The sequence below is a fragment of the Theropithecus gelada genome, chromosome 4 (assembly GCF_003255815.1).
Source record: "Theropithecus gelada isolate Dixy chromosome 4, Tgel_1.0, whole genome shotgun sequence".
Lineage (NCBI taxonomy): Eukaryota > Metazoa > Chordata > Mammalia > Primates > Cercopithecidae > Theropithecus > Theropithecus gelada.
Genome location: NC_037671.1, coordinates 158,189,261 through 158,204,958, shown reverse-complemented (window position 1 = coordinate 158,204,958; position 15,698 = coordinate 158,189,261). Strand labels below are relative to the sequence as shown.

Below are 15,698 nucleotides of genomic sequence, written 5' to 3'. Positions count from 1 at the left end.
ATATGATATATATAATTTAGTCTTTCTCACAAATTCAATTTTAATGGCAACTGGATATAAGAGAAAACAAAGGAAGTTTACATATTAAATTTATTGTAAACATTTTCCATTGTTTTCTTGTAAACCAGTATTGATTTTTGGATGGTGTAAGGCTTACTAGAATGTTGCCACATAACTCCACTTAAATATCATTAATTTGGAGGCTAACATTTTTAAAGGCTGTGAATGAGCAGAGGTTGATCTGAAACTTGCGTTTGGTTTACACATGAACAACAGATTCACAAATAAAGAAATACTATACACCAGGCAATAAAGGAGCTACAAAATCTGTTACAGAAAACTACCTTTTTTTCCTCTTGGAAGATACTTATAAACTACGTCCCATATTCACCTAGAGGATACTTGCTTTAAATATTCTAATAGGTCTAAATATTTTAATTACTTTATCATTAGTGAATTGTGGCTACGTTATGCATTATACTTATTTGAATGTAGCTATCTGTGTGTAAAAAATTATGCAGCTGACAACTTTTCAGGAAAGCAGCCCACTTTTAGTCGTAATTAGTGATGTTTTACTGGGTTACATCTCATTTTGCTTTAACTGAAAATTATGCAACTTAGGCATAAAAAAGAAAAGTTATGAAGACCAGAAACCTAAATACAAATTTCACATGATTTAGAACCAAGCTAAATAAACACACAAAAACTCTACAACATGGGAGGGTGAAGGAAATGAAAACAATTGCAAAGGTATTTATTGAGAAATAGTAAAGATATACATATTTTTACAAGCTTTTAATATTAATTTACATTTCTTTAAATTACGTAGGCCCCGATAATCTATACTTTACTAATACATAACAGAAACCCTTGACATTGTGAGATGTCCATAACGCTACCGTAGTTGGGAGTCAAAATGCAACTTTGGCTCATGATGCTTAAGTTTGTTTTCAAAAGAAATACTAAATGCCATATTCACTGAGAATGTAGGCTTGTCATAAACAAATGTGCTTTAAAAAAACAACTTCATACAGGAGCATGCTGTTGACACTATTCTGAATCTTAGCTCATCACAGACTAAGGAGAAAACATTTTTAGAGACAGTTATTACCTACTTGTTGTGTGCAAACTGTATGATTCTAAAATATGTTTTTGCCTCTGAATTTGATTTACAAAATTTTGCAGGGGCATAGTGTTCTAATTGTATGCTATAATACTGTAGCCAGGCCACCTATTTTGTTACTGAAATTACGTGGTCTTGATATTTTTAAGGTGCAACACAAGATGGTTATCTTTTGTAGTAATATACCAAGCTGTATACATAAGAGCCGAAAACCCACTTTAGTTACAGAACATTTTTCAAACTGGTTTACAATAAGGCACAATAGTCCATATGTCAATAGGAGGTGGGAATGGCCAAGGGGTTCGTTTTGTTTGTTAGTTCAGTTTTCATTTTTCAGGTTAGAAAGGAGGAGGATTTTCTGTTCCTAAGGTGGGAAGGGAAGAGTTCTATTTTGTGCATGCTCAACGTCCCATGGCCAAGCTGTGATGCTGGCTTGTGGGCCTGCACCATTGTTGTGCCAGACAAGCTGTTCTCCGTCAACCTAGCATTTAGGTTTTATGCCGGCAGCCTCTTCTGAACACAGAATCAGAAAAAGAGATGTGTGTGAGAAACTGCACGGGGTGATGCAACCAGCCAGCTTCTCTTTGCCCTTGCAAGGGGTGTTTCTTTCTGCACCTGCAGACTTAGCAGCATAAAAAGCCTTGCTTGTTTGATATGAAAAGACTTACAAATTTATACCTAATGTCACAATTCTATCATTTAAAGAAACCAGCTATACAGTAAAGATAATTTGTTTTTATTCACAGTAATAAATACTTAAGGTTTTAGTGCACAACATAATTAAGTACTGATAATCAAGGCAACACTTAAATTTTTTTAACTGCTATTTTCAATCTAAGGGCCAACAGAAGTATAAGATTTACTATCATTATTTTTATATTATTAAACGTATTCCAACTTCAATTTGCCTGGAATAGTACTTGGGGCAGAGGCAGCCAAAAGCTACAAAATTTAAAGGGTAAGTTTAAGGTTTAGATGATGAAATCACAATCTTGTACAAAATTCGGATCTCAATATCTTTCTGCCCAGTATAAACATGGCCTTAGCATTCAGTAAAGAAATACAGGTTTGTAGCCCAAAGAAATGAAATCTATTTCCACAGTGAATGTTGTAATCTGTGAGCAAAATGTAGACTTTATTGAAGCCACAGAGGCCTCAGTTGATGAACTCATGAACCAGCCTCTGGCTAGGGGCACTGACTAGTAGCCTGACTCTAGCATCCACATTATGACATTTTAAACACAGAACTGCAGGTGCAGACACCATAAAAATACTCTAGTTCTTAAAGTCTTAAATTTCCACAAGGGAAATCATGTCACAGGAAGTAAGAGGAGAACTGTATCGTGTTCCCAACATGGGCTACACACAGGGAAAAAAAACCATGCAAACACAACGATGACGGGCTCTTCTTGTAATGAATGCCATCCATTGCGCAGTAACAATACAGGCAGAAACTAACATATGCAAGTCTGTCATGAGGAGAACCTACATTGATGTATTCAGATGGAGAACCAGGTACTATTTTACTACTGTCATTTCAGTAACGCTGCCAAGATCCAACTCACTTGCTGATTTAATTTATGATGATATTCTAGGTAACATTTTCATAAACTCATTGCTTTCATCAGACGCCATCTGGGAGATCTGCCTTCCATTACTGATGATATTATCATTTTTGCAATGGCATTGGGAATATACACACTTAGCTTTATTTTAAGCCATGCCCACTCAATGTGAATTTTACACCATGTCCATGGCATATTCTAAAAAAGTTAATGTGATAATTGCTCATGATTTGCATGATAATGTCCTCCTCTATGCAACTTACACATATCAAAAGTCTCAACCTCAAAACCGTGCAGGTTGTCATGAATATGGCTCTTAGTTTTCTCCAGTAAAACTGTAGAAGGGGTACTTGAGACTTCTACATACATTTCACTTTCTAAGTGAAGGTCCCACAGTCTTTCCCAAACTTTCTGCTTATGGTTGGATGCGCAAATAGTTGCCTCATACAATTATTGGAATTATTAAGAACCCAAATACAACACAAGCTTTCCTTTATTGTCGTTGTTTTCTTATTGCAACAAATGCTCAGTTTCTTGCTGATGCGATAATTAAGCTTTGAGAGCTTGACTTTTAAATTTGGTCATGTTAAGAATCATCACAAAGGATTTTTTTTTCATTATCTACAGAGATTTTAACCAAAGTTACATTGTAACACACAAATGCTGTCTTGTCTTTAAGGCACAACACATCAGTATGAACATTCTGTTTGCCAAACTTAAAAAAGAGACAATATTATATTCCCATTTCCCCTCCCACTCCCCTCCCCGACAAATGAAAGAAAAATTGCATCCACTTTGAAAGTCAGCTGCTAATAAAGTCACAGTAAATTATTTTCATCAATAATTTACACAAATTACAGGTCTAAATAGGACTGTCCTTATACAGTCTGAGTGCATTCCAATTCAGATTTTCTGGGCTAGGTAGGCTAAAGTCAGATTCAAACCTCAGGGCTGAGAAGATCTCCCAATTTGAGGAATGTTGTTGACCACCTTGTCAGACGGAGCATGTGTGTTGCTGCTTTGCCAGGGTAAGAGTTCTTTGCTAAAGCTGCTCATTCCAGTTTGGACTCATTTGGTGTGTACCAGCAACCTCCACAGATTTTTTAAAAACCCATTAAAGTGTTGTAAATATAAGACCATAGAGTTTCTTTTCTGTAGCACTAAAGTTTAACTCCATTCAGCAAGCTGAATTCTTCATTCTGGAATTTTTATTCCAAATATGATTTCATCCATTAAGACAATTTATATGTGTAGAGCCAGAGGCATTGAATCACACATAAAAATTCAGTGTACTTGAAATATAAAAAATGGATCTCCGGCTAGAGAACACAGTTACAAATACTCTAATTCCAGTGCTTGGTGGAGAGCCAGGAGGTCTGAGTGACTGGATATCCTCCAGAAGGGCATGTTGTGCTGCATGGTTAGGAGAAGGAGGGGTGGGAGAGAGAAGGGGAAGGAATGAGGCATGGAGAGAGATCACAACCATTGTCTCAATTAAGCAGCAGCACACACAGGGCTGTGTGGCCCACCCACGTTCAGGGGAGGGAGTCTAAAGGCGGGATGATCATACGTGAAGGCTTGGCAGCACCAATATGGCATTGTCAAAGTAACAGAGAAATAGATCTGAACTGGATTTTAATGAGAATAATAGCAAATAGTAACACTGCTTAGATAGTTTAACATTTATTCTGGAAGTATCACTACCAACATCGACATCTGGGAAAGCAAGTGGGTATCACAATCCTACCTGGCTGATGGAAAGCAAGTTTGAATCAGTGCATCTCTCCTACAGGCCTCTCTCTCAGTCAAAAATAAAATAAAACAAAATGATAAGCTTCTTAATTTTGTTAATCTAGGAAGAAAAGAGGGTGAATTCCTTTCTGTATAAAAATAATTTGAAGCAGGACTATATAAAGTAGAAAAAATATGGGGATTATAACTTTCTTACTTGTCTGGGACAACCGATAACTTAAGCCAGTCGAGTCGACCTGGTTTATTTCACTGGCGTAGAATTGACAGAAAGTATCTAGCATACATTTTCAATGGGGAAGATATCATCCCCAAGGGGACAAAAATGAGTTCTTGTGGGGCAGAAAATCTTAGACATTACAATGGTTTGTGCCCTCCAAAGATATACTATAATAGTATACAGTACATATGTGGCATTAAAATTTCATGAAAGGGAGTAATTAGAAAAAAATTGTCTAAAGAGTCCCCACTGGCGATGATAATGAAAAAGAAAAACACTGCACTACAGGAACTGACAAAACAAAAGCACGATTTGTAAGTTTGGGCTGATGACAACTTCTAGAATATGCACATATAAAATATTCATGTATATAAGGGAAATGAGTATACAGATATAAAACATGCAAATGATATTTTATGTAAGAACTAAGTAGCATAATAATCCTTAATGCTATATAATTCCTTGCTGCACACTACGGTAACCACCAGCCACATGTGGCTATGGAGCACTTGAAATGTGGTTAGTCCAGTTTAAAATACATAATGCATTTCAAAGACTTAGAACAAAACAAACAAACAAAGAGAAGGTAAACATGACTTCAACAATTTTTACATTAATTAGATATCAAGACAATTATTTTGGATATACTGGGTTGACATGTTATTAAAATTAATTCTACCTGTTTCTCTTTAATTTTTTAAAATGTGGCTTCTAGAAAATTTCAAACTACATATACAGCTTGTATTAATATTATATGTTTCTGCAGAAGAGCGCAGACATTCCTATTCCTAAACTTTGATATTTCTTCTTAAATTTCTCAAACAAAGTATGTCTAGGTCAAATTAAGGCACAGAAATTCACATAGAAGTAACTTTTTTTCATTCAGCTCAGATCTATTTGTAACAACAAAATAGTACTTAACATTTCTGCACATGCGATTACTGCTACATCCAAAGAAAAGCATGCATTCTGGGTACTAGAGAAACCAACCACCTCTGCTTTAAAATAGAATAATAAGCCTTCACCGTCACCAAAACTGTACGTACATCAACAACCATTTGGAAATAGCATTCTATCTGATATTCTTTTCCATTCAGGGTCATGCCTTTCCCTCCTGAAGTTTCAGGTATAAAGAAGATGGTATAACAACTGGGGAAACTAAATCTAAACATTAATGCTGTGGAAAACAGGTCGACTGGGTTAAGTTTTAATTGTCAAAAGCATACAGTGTTACTGGTTTGGAAAATTGAATTATATTAGTCCTTACCTACATATATGTGAATTTAATTTGTATAGGCTAAAAGACACATACATTGAGCAGGAGTGGGGCTGTATTACTAATCACTGGCTGCTCTTTGTTGTGTATAACTATGGTGTCAATAAGAAACATCACAACATGGACTCACGACATTGACAAACTCCAGAAGATATTTCAGTGGAGTGTGACTGGAAGCATTTCAAGTAGTAGTCAGCAATGAAAGCTGTATTTCTTGAGGCTGCAGCCCTGACCTCATACAGGACGTGCTTGGGGCCAGTGTGCTGTCTTGGGTCATTGACACTGCTAATGAAGGCTGAGGTGTTCTGTGGGAGGCAGAGCCTGTACCTACTCTCTTAAATGTAATCGAAAAGCATGGAGATTTTCAAGTATGGCTGCCAATACTGTCACCAAACCTTCTAAAGTGGAAGTGCTTTCCTTTTCTTCATTTTGCTTGATTTAAATTGACCAGAAAAACACATCAATTCCTTTCTCTTTCTCTTATAGCCATAAACTTTTCTACAAAACTGTTCGACTGTTTTTTGAAAACAGGTAAACACTCCAGCACATGCAAGCGGCGAAGCCTTTATTAGATGATGATTTAAAATCTCCTTAGGGTGATACAGAAAACATTCTTTCTATGTAAAACAGTATAAGCTGGTATGTCATTGTTTAGAAATACTAATTAATCATTTGGCTTTGTTTTGTAAATTCTATCACTTTTATCTTGGCTAGATGATATTTTTCTATCATTCAGTGAAGGCAGCAGTAGACCTTAGGGTGGAGTTGACCAACAGTCTGGTGTTGGGGGCCAATCCTGATATCACTCTTCTTTTGATGTTGAACCAACCATTTAACGGTTTTTAATTGCCTTGGTTTCTTCTTTAGAAATATGGGACAGATGAAAAGGCTTATTAAAATACTGAGGGCCTATGGGATCTTCTGAATGTGTTCAAAGCCAGCTGCTTGGCTTCAATCAAGTACCACTGGCTCACTACAACAGATGAAACTCTTCCAGGAGATGTGAAGCACATTATGGCTAAGACAAGTTGGTACAAAAGGATCTGAGCAATACATCCCATTTCAGTAGCACTTATTAAAATCTCTTGTAGTAGTTTTTCTTCAGCTATTAAATCTGCCCTCAGCATTCCTTATCATAGAGTATGCCTACTTCCAGGCACTCACGAGGACTATATGGCATGTAGGTCTCATGAACTACTCACATGACTTTTGTATGGAGCTCCTTAATCTTTATCTTGCTATATTTCATGTACTTAACAATGGTTATTCTCCCCCCATCTTTCTTGCAGATCCCCTGGCTCATTTATATCTGTGCACATGGTATGTGTTTTAATATATACAGATGCATCTATATAAGCATGTATATATATGCCCACACAAATATATATATTACTATATATATTTACTATGTGTACATACATTGAAACATATAAATAAATATAACTAACTTTCCCTGCATTTCCTATCAAATTTCAGGCAAAAAATGCTAAACTCCAAATGGTTTATTTGAATGTAAGTATTGACCCTCTCATGCTCTTATTGCTTTGTATCTATAAATTTAAATCATTTGTCAAGCTGCCATTGGGCCAAACTACAGAAATGCAAACAAAAAGGCTTGCATTAGAAGTATCACACCAACATTGTTTGAGACAGGTTACCTTTTTTGCTGCCTGTTCTTCTTCTACACCATCCCCAATTACAACATACACTACTTTTCTGCCAAACCTTTGCATTATTCGTTCAAAGCAACTTTCTTTTCCTGGAAGATAAACGAGATAAAGTTCAGAGTGAAGTTACCTGGTTAGCGGCATGCTCCTCATCTCGGCCATCTCCAATCACAACATAAGTTATGTTAGTGCCAAATCTGGACACTATACGCTCAAAACAGCTTTCCTTGCCTGAAAAACAATGCACTGCTTATTCTTCCAGCCACTGCATTCATTAACCTAAAGATTCATAAAGTGTTAAGTTAATGCCTCTTGAACATCACTTAAACTGGCTCACAACCTCTGGGTTTATGCAATCAACACATATTTGAATAACGTTAAGGCATTACTTAGGACAGATGATTAAACCAATGTGTTTCACACTCCAAAAATATCAGTAGGGTTAAGCATTTGACCTAGAGAAAATATTAGTGTGTTTTCCTCCACCACCAGAGTATTGGGGAAACTTTACAGGCAACTATAAGTTTTAACAACCTTTGTTTGTTTAATTCTGTAAATCAATTTTCAGTAGTATAGACAAGTCAGCTAAATGTGTTCTAGAGAAAAACTGAAGGTTTACTGCTAAGAAAAGAGGAAATACTAAGAAGTGAATTTACCTTGACAAACAACTCCTTTCTTCAAGTGGATGACAGTTAGCCTGCTCAAATAACTCCTACTAAGGGTGCAGTCTGACTGGGCCACAGTACTGACAACACTGGTGTCCTCTGATTGCACTACGGGAACATCACCACGGAATTTCTACATATTCTTTGTTTTTAAAACATTGGCATTATTCTCTAAATTTCACTCCAGAATGTTCATGCAGCCATGGCTACTTCTGCTTTTTTTCTTAATCTGATGGTTCAGAACTCCAAAAAACACTAGCTTACAGGAAAAAATAAAAATGTTTTTTTTTTTCAGATTAAAGAATATAAGGAACTATTTGGCCAACAGAAAGAATACTGTCTTTACTAAAATAAATGTTTATTCTGCTATAAAATCATCAAAAAGCAAAATTTTCTTCTTTCTATTAGTCCTGCTGACATAAATACACACATTTAGATTAAAAATGTATGGTACTGATATCCAGGCTCTGAACTGTAGGGCTTAGGACAATGTGAAATTTACTCTACGGAAGCTTGGCTCTCCTTAACTGTACTCTTGAAACAGCTGCAACTGGAGGCTCCTTTTGCCAGGGCCAACATCAGACCTCCTCAAAGCCTAGGGCAGGTTATTTTTGGTGGGGGATTTTAGGATTTTGAACTTCTCTTGTCAATGTGCCAGAGCCTAAGTTTGTTGACCTTCAAGGCATATTATACAACCCATTTATTTTCCCAAGTATTTCCTTGACAGACAATGGAATACATCAGTTTTCTTTGAAGTCTTTCAATACAGCAGAAGTTGATGAAGTTTTACTTTTGAATGTTCATTAGAAGTTGGAGTCTGCGAGAAATGCACTTAAAAATCAAAGATGGCTCCACAAACAGGTATTATCTAAATAAACAAGGTTGTGGCTCTTTGATTGCTACTGCACATTTTTGGAAATGTAGATTTCCAGTCACTCATGTGTTACGAATATTCCTATTATGTTTTCTGATTCATAAAATTCTTTTAAATTTTTTCTGTAATTAAAGGCACTAGTTCAATCCATCAAAGAATCCCCTGCAAAGCCAAAATAGTATTTTTATCTTGGATCTAGATTACTGCATATGCAAGGATGCAACATTATACTCTATACTAATTAAACTATTAAACACTATGGCTAGAGATATTACATATTATTTAGATAACATGTGCTGTAATATTCTGTGAAATACAAGAATGAAATATCTATACTCAGATACTGAGTTCTTAATGTCACTAGGCAACAGTTCTCAAAATATTCATACATGTACAATGAGTTGCAAGGACTTTGTAATTTGAACTTTACCCAAATTTGTTTCATATACTAAGTGAAATTGCTGAAAAAGGGAACCATGCAGAGACACACAGATGTGGACACATTCCATACAGAGTTCAAAATAATTTCCTTACCTATTTTAGTTGCACTGTAAATATTCTCAATGGGGAAAGCACCTCCTAAACTATAGAGTAGAACCTTCGCAAGTGCTGGGATCAGCTGGGTTGTCGTTACCAAGACATTTACGCAATTACTCCTAAAATAGGGAGGAAATATACACATTTGTTTTCTAATACTAAATAACTTCTAATAGATTTGAAATTGTCACTGTGGTCTCTAAATTCCTTAATTAATGGTCCCTTTCAATATTCATTAGCTATTGCCTATCAGCAGACAGACACTCCTCAAATAATGGCAGATTATTAAGAAGAATACACAAACCCATGACTATACTGTGATGCTTAAAGTTCTACAACATATTTTGTCAAAACAATATGCTATTAAAAGTCATACGTAGGTAAGTGTTACAGAATGAAAACATGGTAGAATGAAATAAAGCTTAGGCTTTTTAAGTTTAGAGATGTGGTTTTGATATGAACTTTCATAACTTGCACTGTGTGATATTCAGAGTTACATTTCTTTTTAAATTATAAACACTGTATATACTTGTAACAGAAAAATTTGTGAAAGACAAATATAAAGAAGAAAACAAAAAGCATTAATTATTATGTAACCATCCAGAGATAACTGCTCTCTCCATTTCATGCATTTACTTTCAGTGTTTCTGTTCACATATAGATTTTGTTTTCCCATTGGGAACATTCTATGTATTCAATTTTGTATTCTACTTTATGTATTTATATCATGAGCCTATTTGTTTATATCTATTAACTATTACTTCCCCTCTCCCAACAAAACAATGTATAAAAACTACTCTACCATGTAGATGCACCAGCATTTCTTAAAGTTAAATTCAGTTGCTTAAGTGGCTTTTGATTTCTAAATATTATAAGTAATGCTACCTAAATATATTCTTACATCTTTGATTATCCTTAGACTATATTCGTAGAATAATTAGGGTCAGAGGGTAAGTTAATTTTGTTAGGGGTTCTAATACATAATTCAACAAAGCATCTGTTTTTCTGACATTCCAGGCATTTTGTGAAAACTATTGGGTTGGTGCAAAAGCAATTTTGTTTTTTGCCATTAAAAGTAATGGCAAAACTGCAACTGTATCAATATGGTAATACATGTGGATAACTCAGCAAATTCCATAACAACTATTCAATGTATGTTGATTTTTCTCCTCCCTTCCTTGTTATATCTTTATTTATTTCTGGAATATCACATATTCCTTTAGTTGCCTTCAAGCCATCTGTTTAATAATTAATCTGTATATATTATATAGTATATATAATCTAATAATGTAATAATCTTTTTTTAACTTATAGAGAAGACATCTTTTAGAAATAATGAAAGTTATCAACCTCCTTCTCAGAGAAATGCACACTCCACAACATTTTACACATCATGTCAGTGCTCAGGGGTCCTCACACTCCAGCGTCCTTGACATTTGGTCTCTCTTGTCAACAATTACAGGGGACATGAGATAGCAAGTCTATTTCAAATGGCCTTAACTGTTAGACATTTCTTCCTTATATAGAGCCAGAATCTCCCTTGCAGGATTCCTACTCATTGGTCCCAGTTCTTTCCTTTCCAGACACAGGGAGAAATCTAATTGATTTTCAGCCTAATATCTGAAACAGTTGAAATTGGTAATCTTGTTCCACACATGACTCTTCTGACTAAGCTCTCTGGCTCCTCCTTCCATCTGTTTCTTTTATGTGGTTCCCACAGTCCAAACCCCTGTGACTACCATACTTGACACAGGCTGCTTCAACCCTGTCACAGCCCCCACTGGAATATTGTGCCTAGAACCCACAAACTAAGCTGCCATGGCTTCCCCAATCAGACACATGAAGCTACTTCCCCTCCACTCTCCATTTGGACTTTCTGCTATCCATGCAGCTCCGCCTGTGCCACGGGTCAGAAGCTGTGCAGGGTGTGACAACTATTCATTTACTTCCATGTTCTTAATATTAACTTTTTTTTTCTGCCCTGTCAGGCTTTTCTCCATTCTGATTCAATTAGTCCAAATAAATCTTTCTCTGAACGCTGTGTTCCCCATACATTTATTAAGCATGCTTTTTTTCTTCTTTTTTTTAAAACTAGCAATTTGTCATCTTATTCATTAATCTTTTCTTTTGTAACTTCTATTTTAAGTTCAGGGGTACAAGGGCAGGTTGGTTACATAGGTTAACTTGTGTCATGGGGACTTGTTGTACAGATTATTTCATCATCCAGGTATTAAGCCTAATATCCATTTTTTTTCCTGATCCTCTCCCTCCTTCCATTTTCCACCCTCTGAAAGGCCCCTGTGTGTGTTGTTCCCCTCTATGTGTCCACATGTTCTCATCATTTAGCTCTCACTTATAAGTGAGAACATGCGGCATTTGGTGGGAGTGTGAATTAGTTCAGCCATTGTGGAAGGCAATGTGGCGATTCCTCAAAGACCTAAAGACAAAACTACTATTTAACCCAGCAATCCCAGTACTGGGTATATACCCAAAGGAATATAAATCATTTTATTATAAAGACACATGCACACACATGTTCACTGCAGCACTATTCACAATAGCAAAGACATGGAATCAACCTAAATGCCCATCAATGATAGCCTGGATAAAGGAAATGTGGTACATATACACCACGGAATACTATGCAGCCATAAAGAAGAATGAGATCATGTCCTTTGCCAGGACATGGATGGAGCTGGAGGCCATTATCCTTAACAAACTAACACAGGAACAGAAAAACACATACTGCATGTTCTCATTAATCTTTTCTTTTTTTGAGTTAGAGTCTTGTTCTGTCTCCAGGCTGGAGTACAGTGGCATGATCTTGGCTTACCGCAACCTCCGCCTCCCAGGTTCAAGTGAGTCTCCTGCCTCAGCCTCCTGAGTAGCTGGCACTACAGGTGTGCACCACCATGCCGAGCTATTTTTTTTTTTTTTTTTTTTTTTTTTTTTTTTTAGTAGAGACAGGGTTTCACCGTGTTGGCTAGGATGATCTCGATCTCCTGACCTCGTGATCTGCCCGGCCTCCCAAAGTGCACACAGGTGTAAGCCACCGTGCCTGGCCCATTAATCTTTTCTTAATGGAAATGCTGACAGATTCTTTTTTTAGCTTTTATTTTAGGTTCAGGGATACAGGTGCATGTTTGCTATATAGGTAAACTTACCTCACGGGGGTTTGCTATATAGATTATTTCATCACTCAGGTACTAAGTCTAGTACCTAACAGTTACTCTTTGTGATCCTCTCCCTCCTCCTACCCTTCACCCTCAAGTAGGCCCCAGTGTCTGTTGTTTCCCTGTATGTGTCCATGAGTTCTCATCATTTAGCTCCCACTTATTAAGCATGCTTTTATTTATTCACCTAACTCAGATACAAAATCACGGAAGCAGACAGTACAGAGATTCAACTCTACCTTACCAGCTATCATGTTCCAGACTTACATCACTTTATGAATTAGCATATATGGCACCTGGTTGTACAACTGGTTACAAATCGATTTAATTCTGCTCTCTATATTGACAGAAGTCAGAATTTCACTGTTTAGTTCAAACAACAAAATGGTTAGAATTTTTTCAAGAGCTTTCTCTTGCTTTTCTGATGTGCTCACATTATGTGTATTATCCATTATGGCCTAACACCTAAAACATGCATTTTTTGTGTAAACAGTACTGTTTGATATTTGCCATCACCACCTTGTACTTTGCCACCTACTGAGTTCTGTTTCTTTTTTCATTAGAAGTCATGTAACCATTCTGTGGGTATTATCAGTTGCTATGAGAAGAAATGGGTGGTGAGATAGGGTCTCCTATTTATTCTGAGAAGTAGCAACCTTCTCTCATCCCAAAACACCTTTCTCTCTCTCTCTCTCTCTCTCTCTCTCTCTCCCCCACTCGCCCCCTCTCATGCACATGCACTGAAACTGAAAAATCACTGAACTCAGAATTGGTAGGTACCTTAAAGTCTAAAACAGTCTAGGAATTAAAACATTTTTTATCTATATTGTACAATCAGAACTAAATCTTCAAAACGATAAACAAGAAAGGTAACAATTCCACTTACCTAGTGCTAATAATTGATAAAGATTTAAGTGCATTTGTTAGCCAGGAATCTGTCAGACCTTCAATCTCTGCCCTTAACTGTAGCCAGGCATCCCTCTTGGCAGGGCCAAGGAGACCTGCAACACCAAAAAGCAAGGCAGAGTTGAGAGATGAATATTTTCTCAGAATATCTAGTTTAGATTCCCTTCTGTCTGGAGTAGATCATTTTTATTTCAGTATATATCAGAAATGCAGAGAGATACAGATTTATGTCCATATTGATCCTTCATTTCTGAATTGATTACCCATTCATTCCTTCAATGAATATTTACTGAACTTCTAGGTCTCAGGTAGTGCCAATGAAAAGTGGCCCCAGTTTCTGCCCTCACTGATCCTAGAATCTGGTGCAGTGGATCTCACCTAAAGAGCTTTGAACATGCCTCTGCCTGGATCTCATTCCAAGGGACTGTGATATTTGAGGTCTGGAGGAATAGTTGGGTTCCACCAACCTAGGGACACAAACCCCAAATGTTTTGACTGTCTGAAAAACATTTAGCTTCTTAATCACAATCATTCCCACTTTCAAACAGTAACAATGGCATCATCATATGTAGCTGTTAAAATGTGTCTAATACTACTGCTAATGCTACTATACTTTGTACTGTAAGAAGAAATTAATTTTGTTTAAAATCATAAAGTGTAGGACAGTTATAGACAATAGTGAATTACAACATTGATGTTATAAGAAAAAAGATAGATGTGCTAATTTTTTATTTTAAAAGATCCAGTTCTTGCTTTTATGATAAAACGAGATCATGTAAATCCATTAAAAAGGAAGGTTTCTTATTGAAATTGTGTTTTAGAATGTCGGGAGCACATATACACTTGTATGGTTTTTTTTTCAATCAAAATTTATAGTTTCTAGCAAGCGTCATTTGTCCTCATTATAATAAAGAGATGCTCATGTATGACAGAAGACTCGCAGTTGTTTAAAGTTTCTAAGATACAAGATTATTTCTTAGTGTTCTTGTTAACTTAAAATAATTTTATTAATACACCGCAAGAAGGAAATTATGACATCTGAATGATAAAAATTAACTCAGGTTTCTCAAGGGGATATTTATTTTAAAGCTAAATGTATTATCTACCATTGATTTTTAACTAGAAAATCTACTTATTTGATTTTACAAAAGCATCATGTACAGAGCACTAGAGTGAGTCAGGAAATCAGGGTTTCTCCTCAGAACCCCATGCAAGTGAGTAGCTTGAAGGGTCAGTTTCTTATTTGGAAATGAATGTCTTCCATATCTAAGCTCCCTTTTGGGGAGCTTATTAAACTCTTTGGCTCTACATCTTTTGTCCTCTGGGAGTTACTATGTATCCACCGAGCATCTCTTACATGTTTCACTGCTAGGCACTGGGGATACAAGGTGACCAGACACACAGCCCCACCCTCATGATATATATGGATAGATGTGATTATATACTATATATGAACATTTTACTACATTGTATTCTATGACATATATGTGAATATATGTATATATAGTGTGCACAAGTATATTTAGTTGTATCATTCTGTTTTGGATTCCAGTTTATGTTCCTCGGTCATTCTTCCTTTTTAGAAAAAAAGAGAAGCATATAAAGAAACAAAATCCTGGGAGATTAATCTGATGTGACCTAATAGCAAATTTTAGGAATCTTGTTTACCTAAAATTGATTCTAATAAGATATCATCAAAGTTTATTTTATATATAAAAGCACATCCAGGATCACAGTTTTGATATCAAAGGTTTTGCTATCACCTGTAAAATATGCGAAGGGGTATAAAATGGTTTTGATATTACCTATAGATTATCTGAACTTATGATAGTCATACTTGACACTATGCATGAGAAAGATACACTGTCATAAAACATTATTTTTTTAAAAGATAAAATAAACCTGTTGAAAGTCTTTGAAATGACATGAGTAACTGTTTACAT

The 15,698-nt window shown here is 36.0% G+C and overlaps 1 protein-coding gene across 2 annotated transcripts in view; it reads right to left on the bottom strand.

The window, feature by feature from the left end:
* Positions 1-737: 737 nt before the first annotated feature.
* The window catches only part of EYA4 (EYA transcriptional coactivator and phosphatase 4), a 292,029-nt gene continuing 277,068 nt past the window's right edge, over positions 738-15,698 (bottom strand). Inside the window, exons 18-21 of one of the 2 annotated variants that reach the window (XM_025382440.1) lie at positions 13,736-13,850; positions 9,674-9,795; positions 7,592-7,692; positions 738-4,101 (exon numbers count right to left, since the gene is read on the bottom strand). In XM_025382440.1, the coding sequence (XP_025238225.1) occupies positions 4,021-4,101; positions 7,592-7,692; positions 9,674-9,795; positions 13,736-13,850 (419 nt within the window). In that variant the 3' untranslated portion in view covers positions 738-4,020. Of the gene's footprint in view, positions 4,102-7,591; positions 7,693-7,730; positions 7,832-9,673; positions 9,796-13,735; positions 13,851-15,698 lie in introns of both variants that reach the window. The other variant, XM_025382441.1, reaches the window with a different exon arrangement.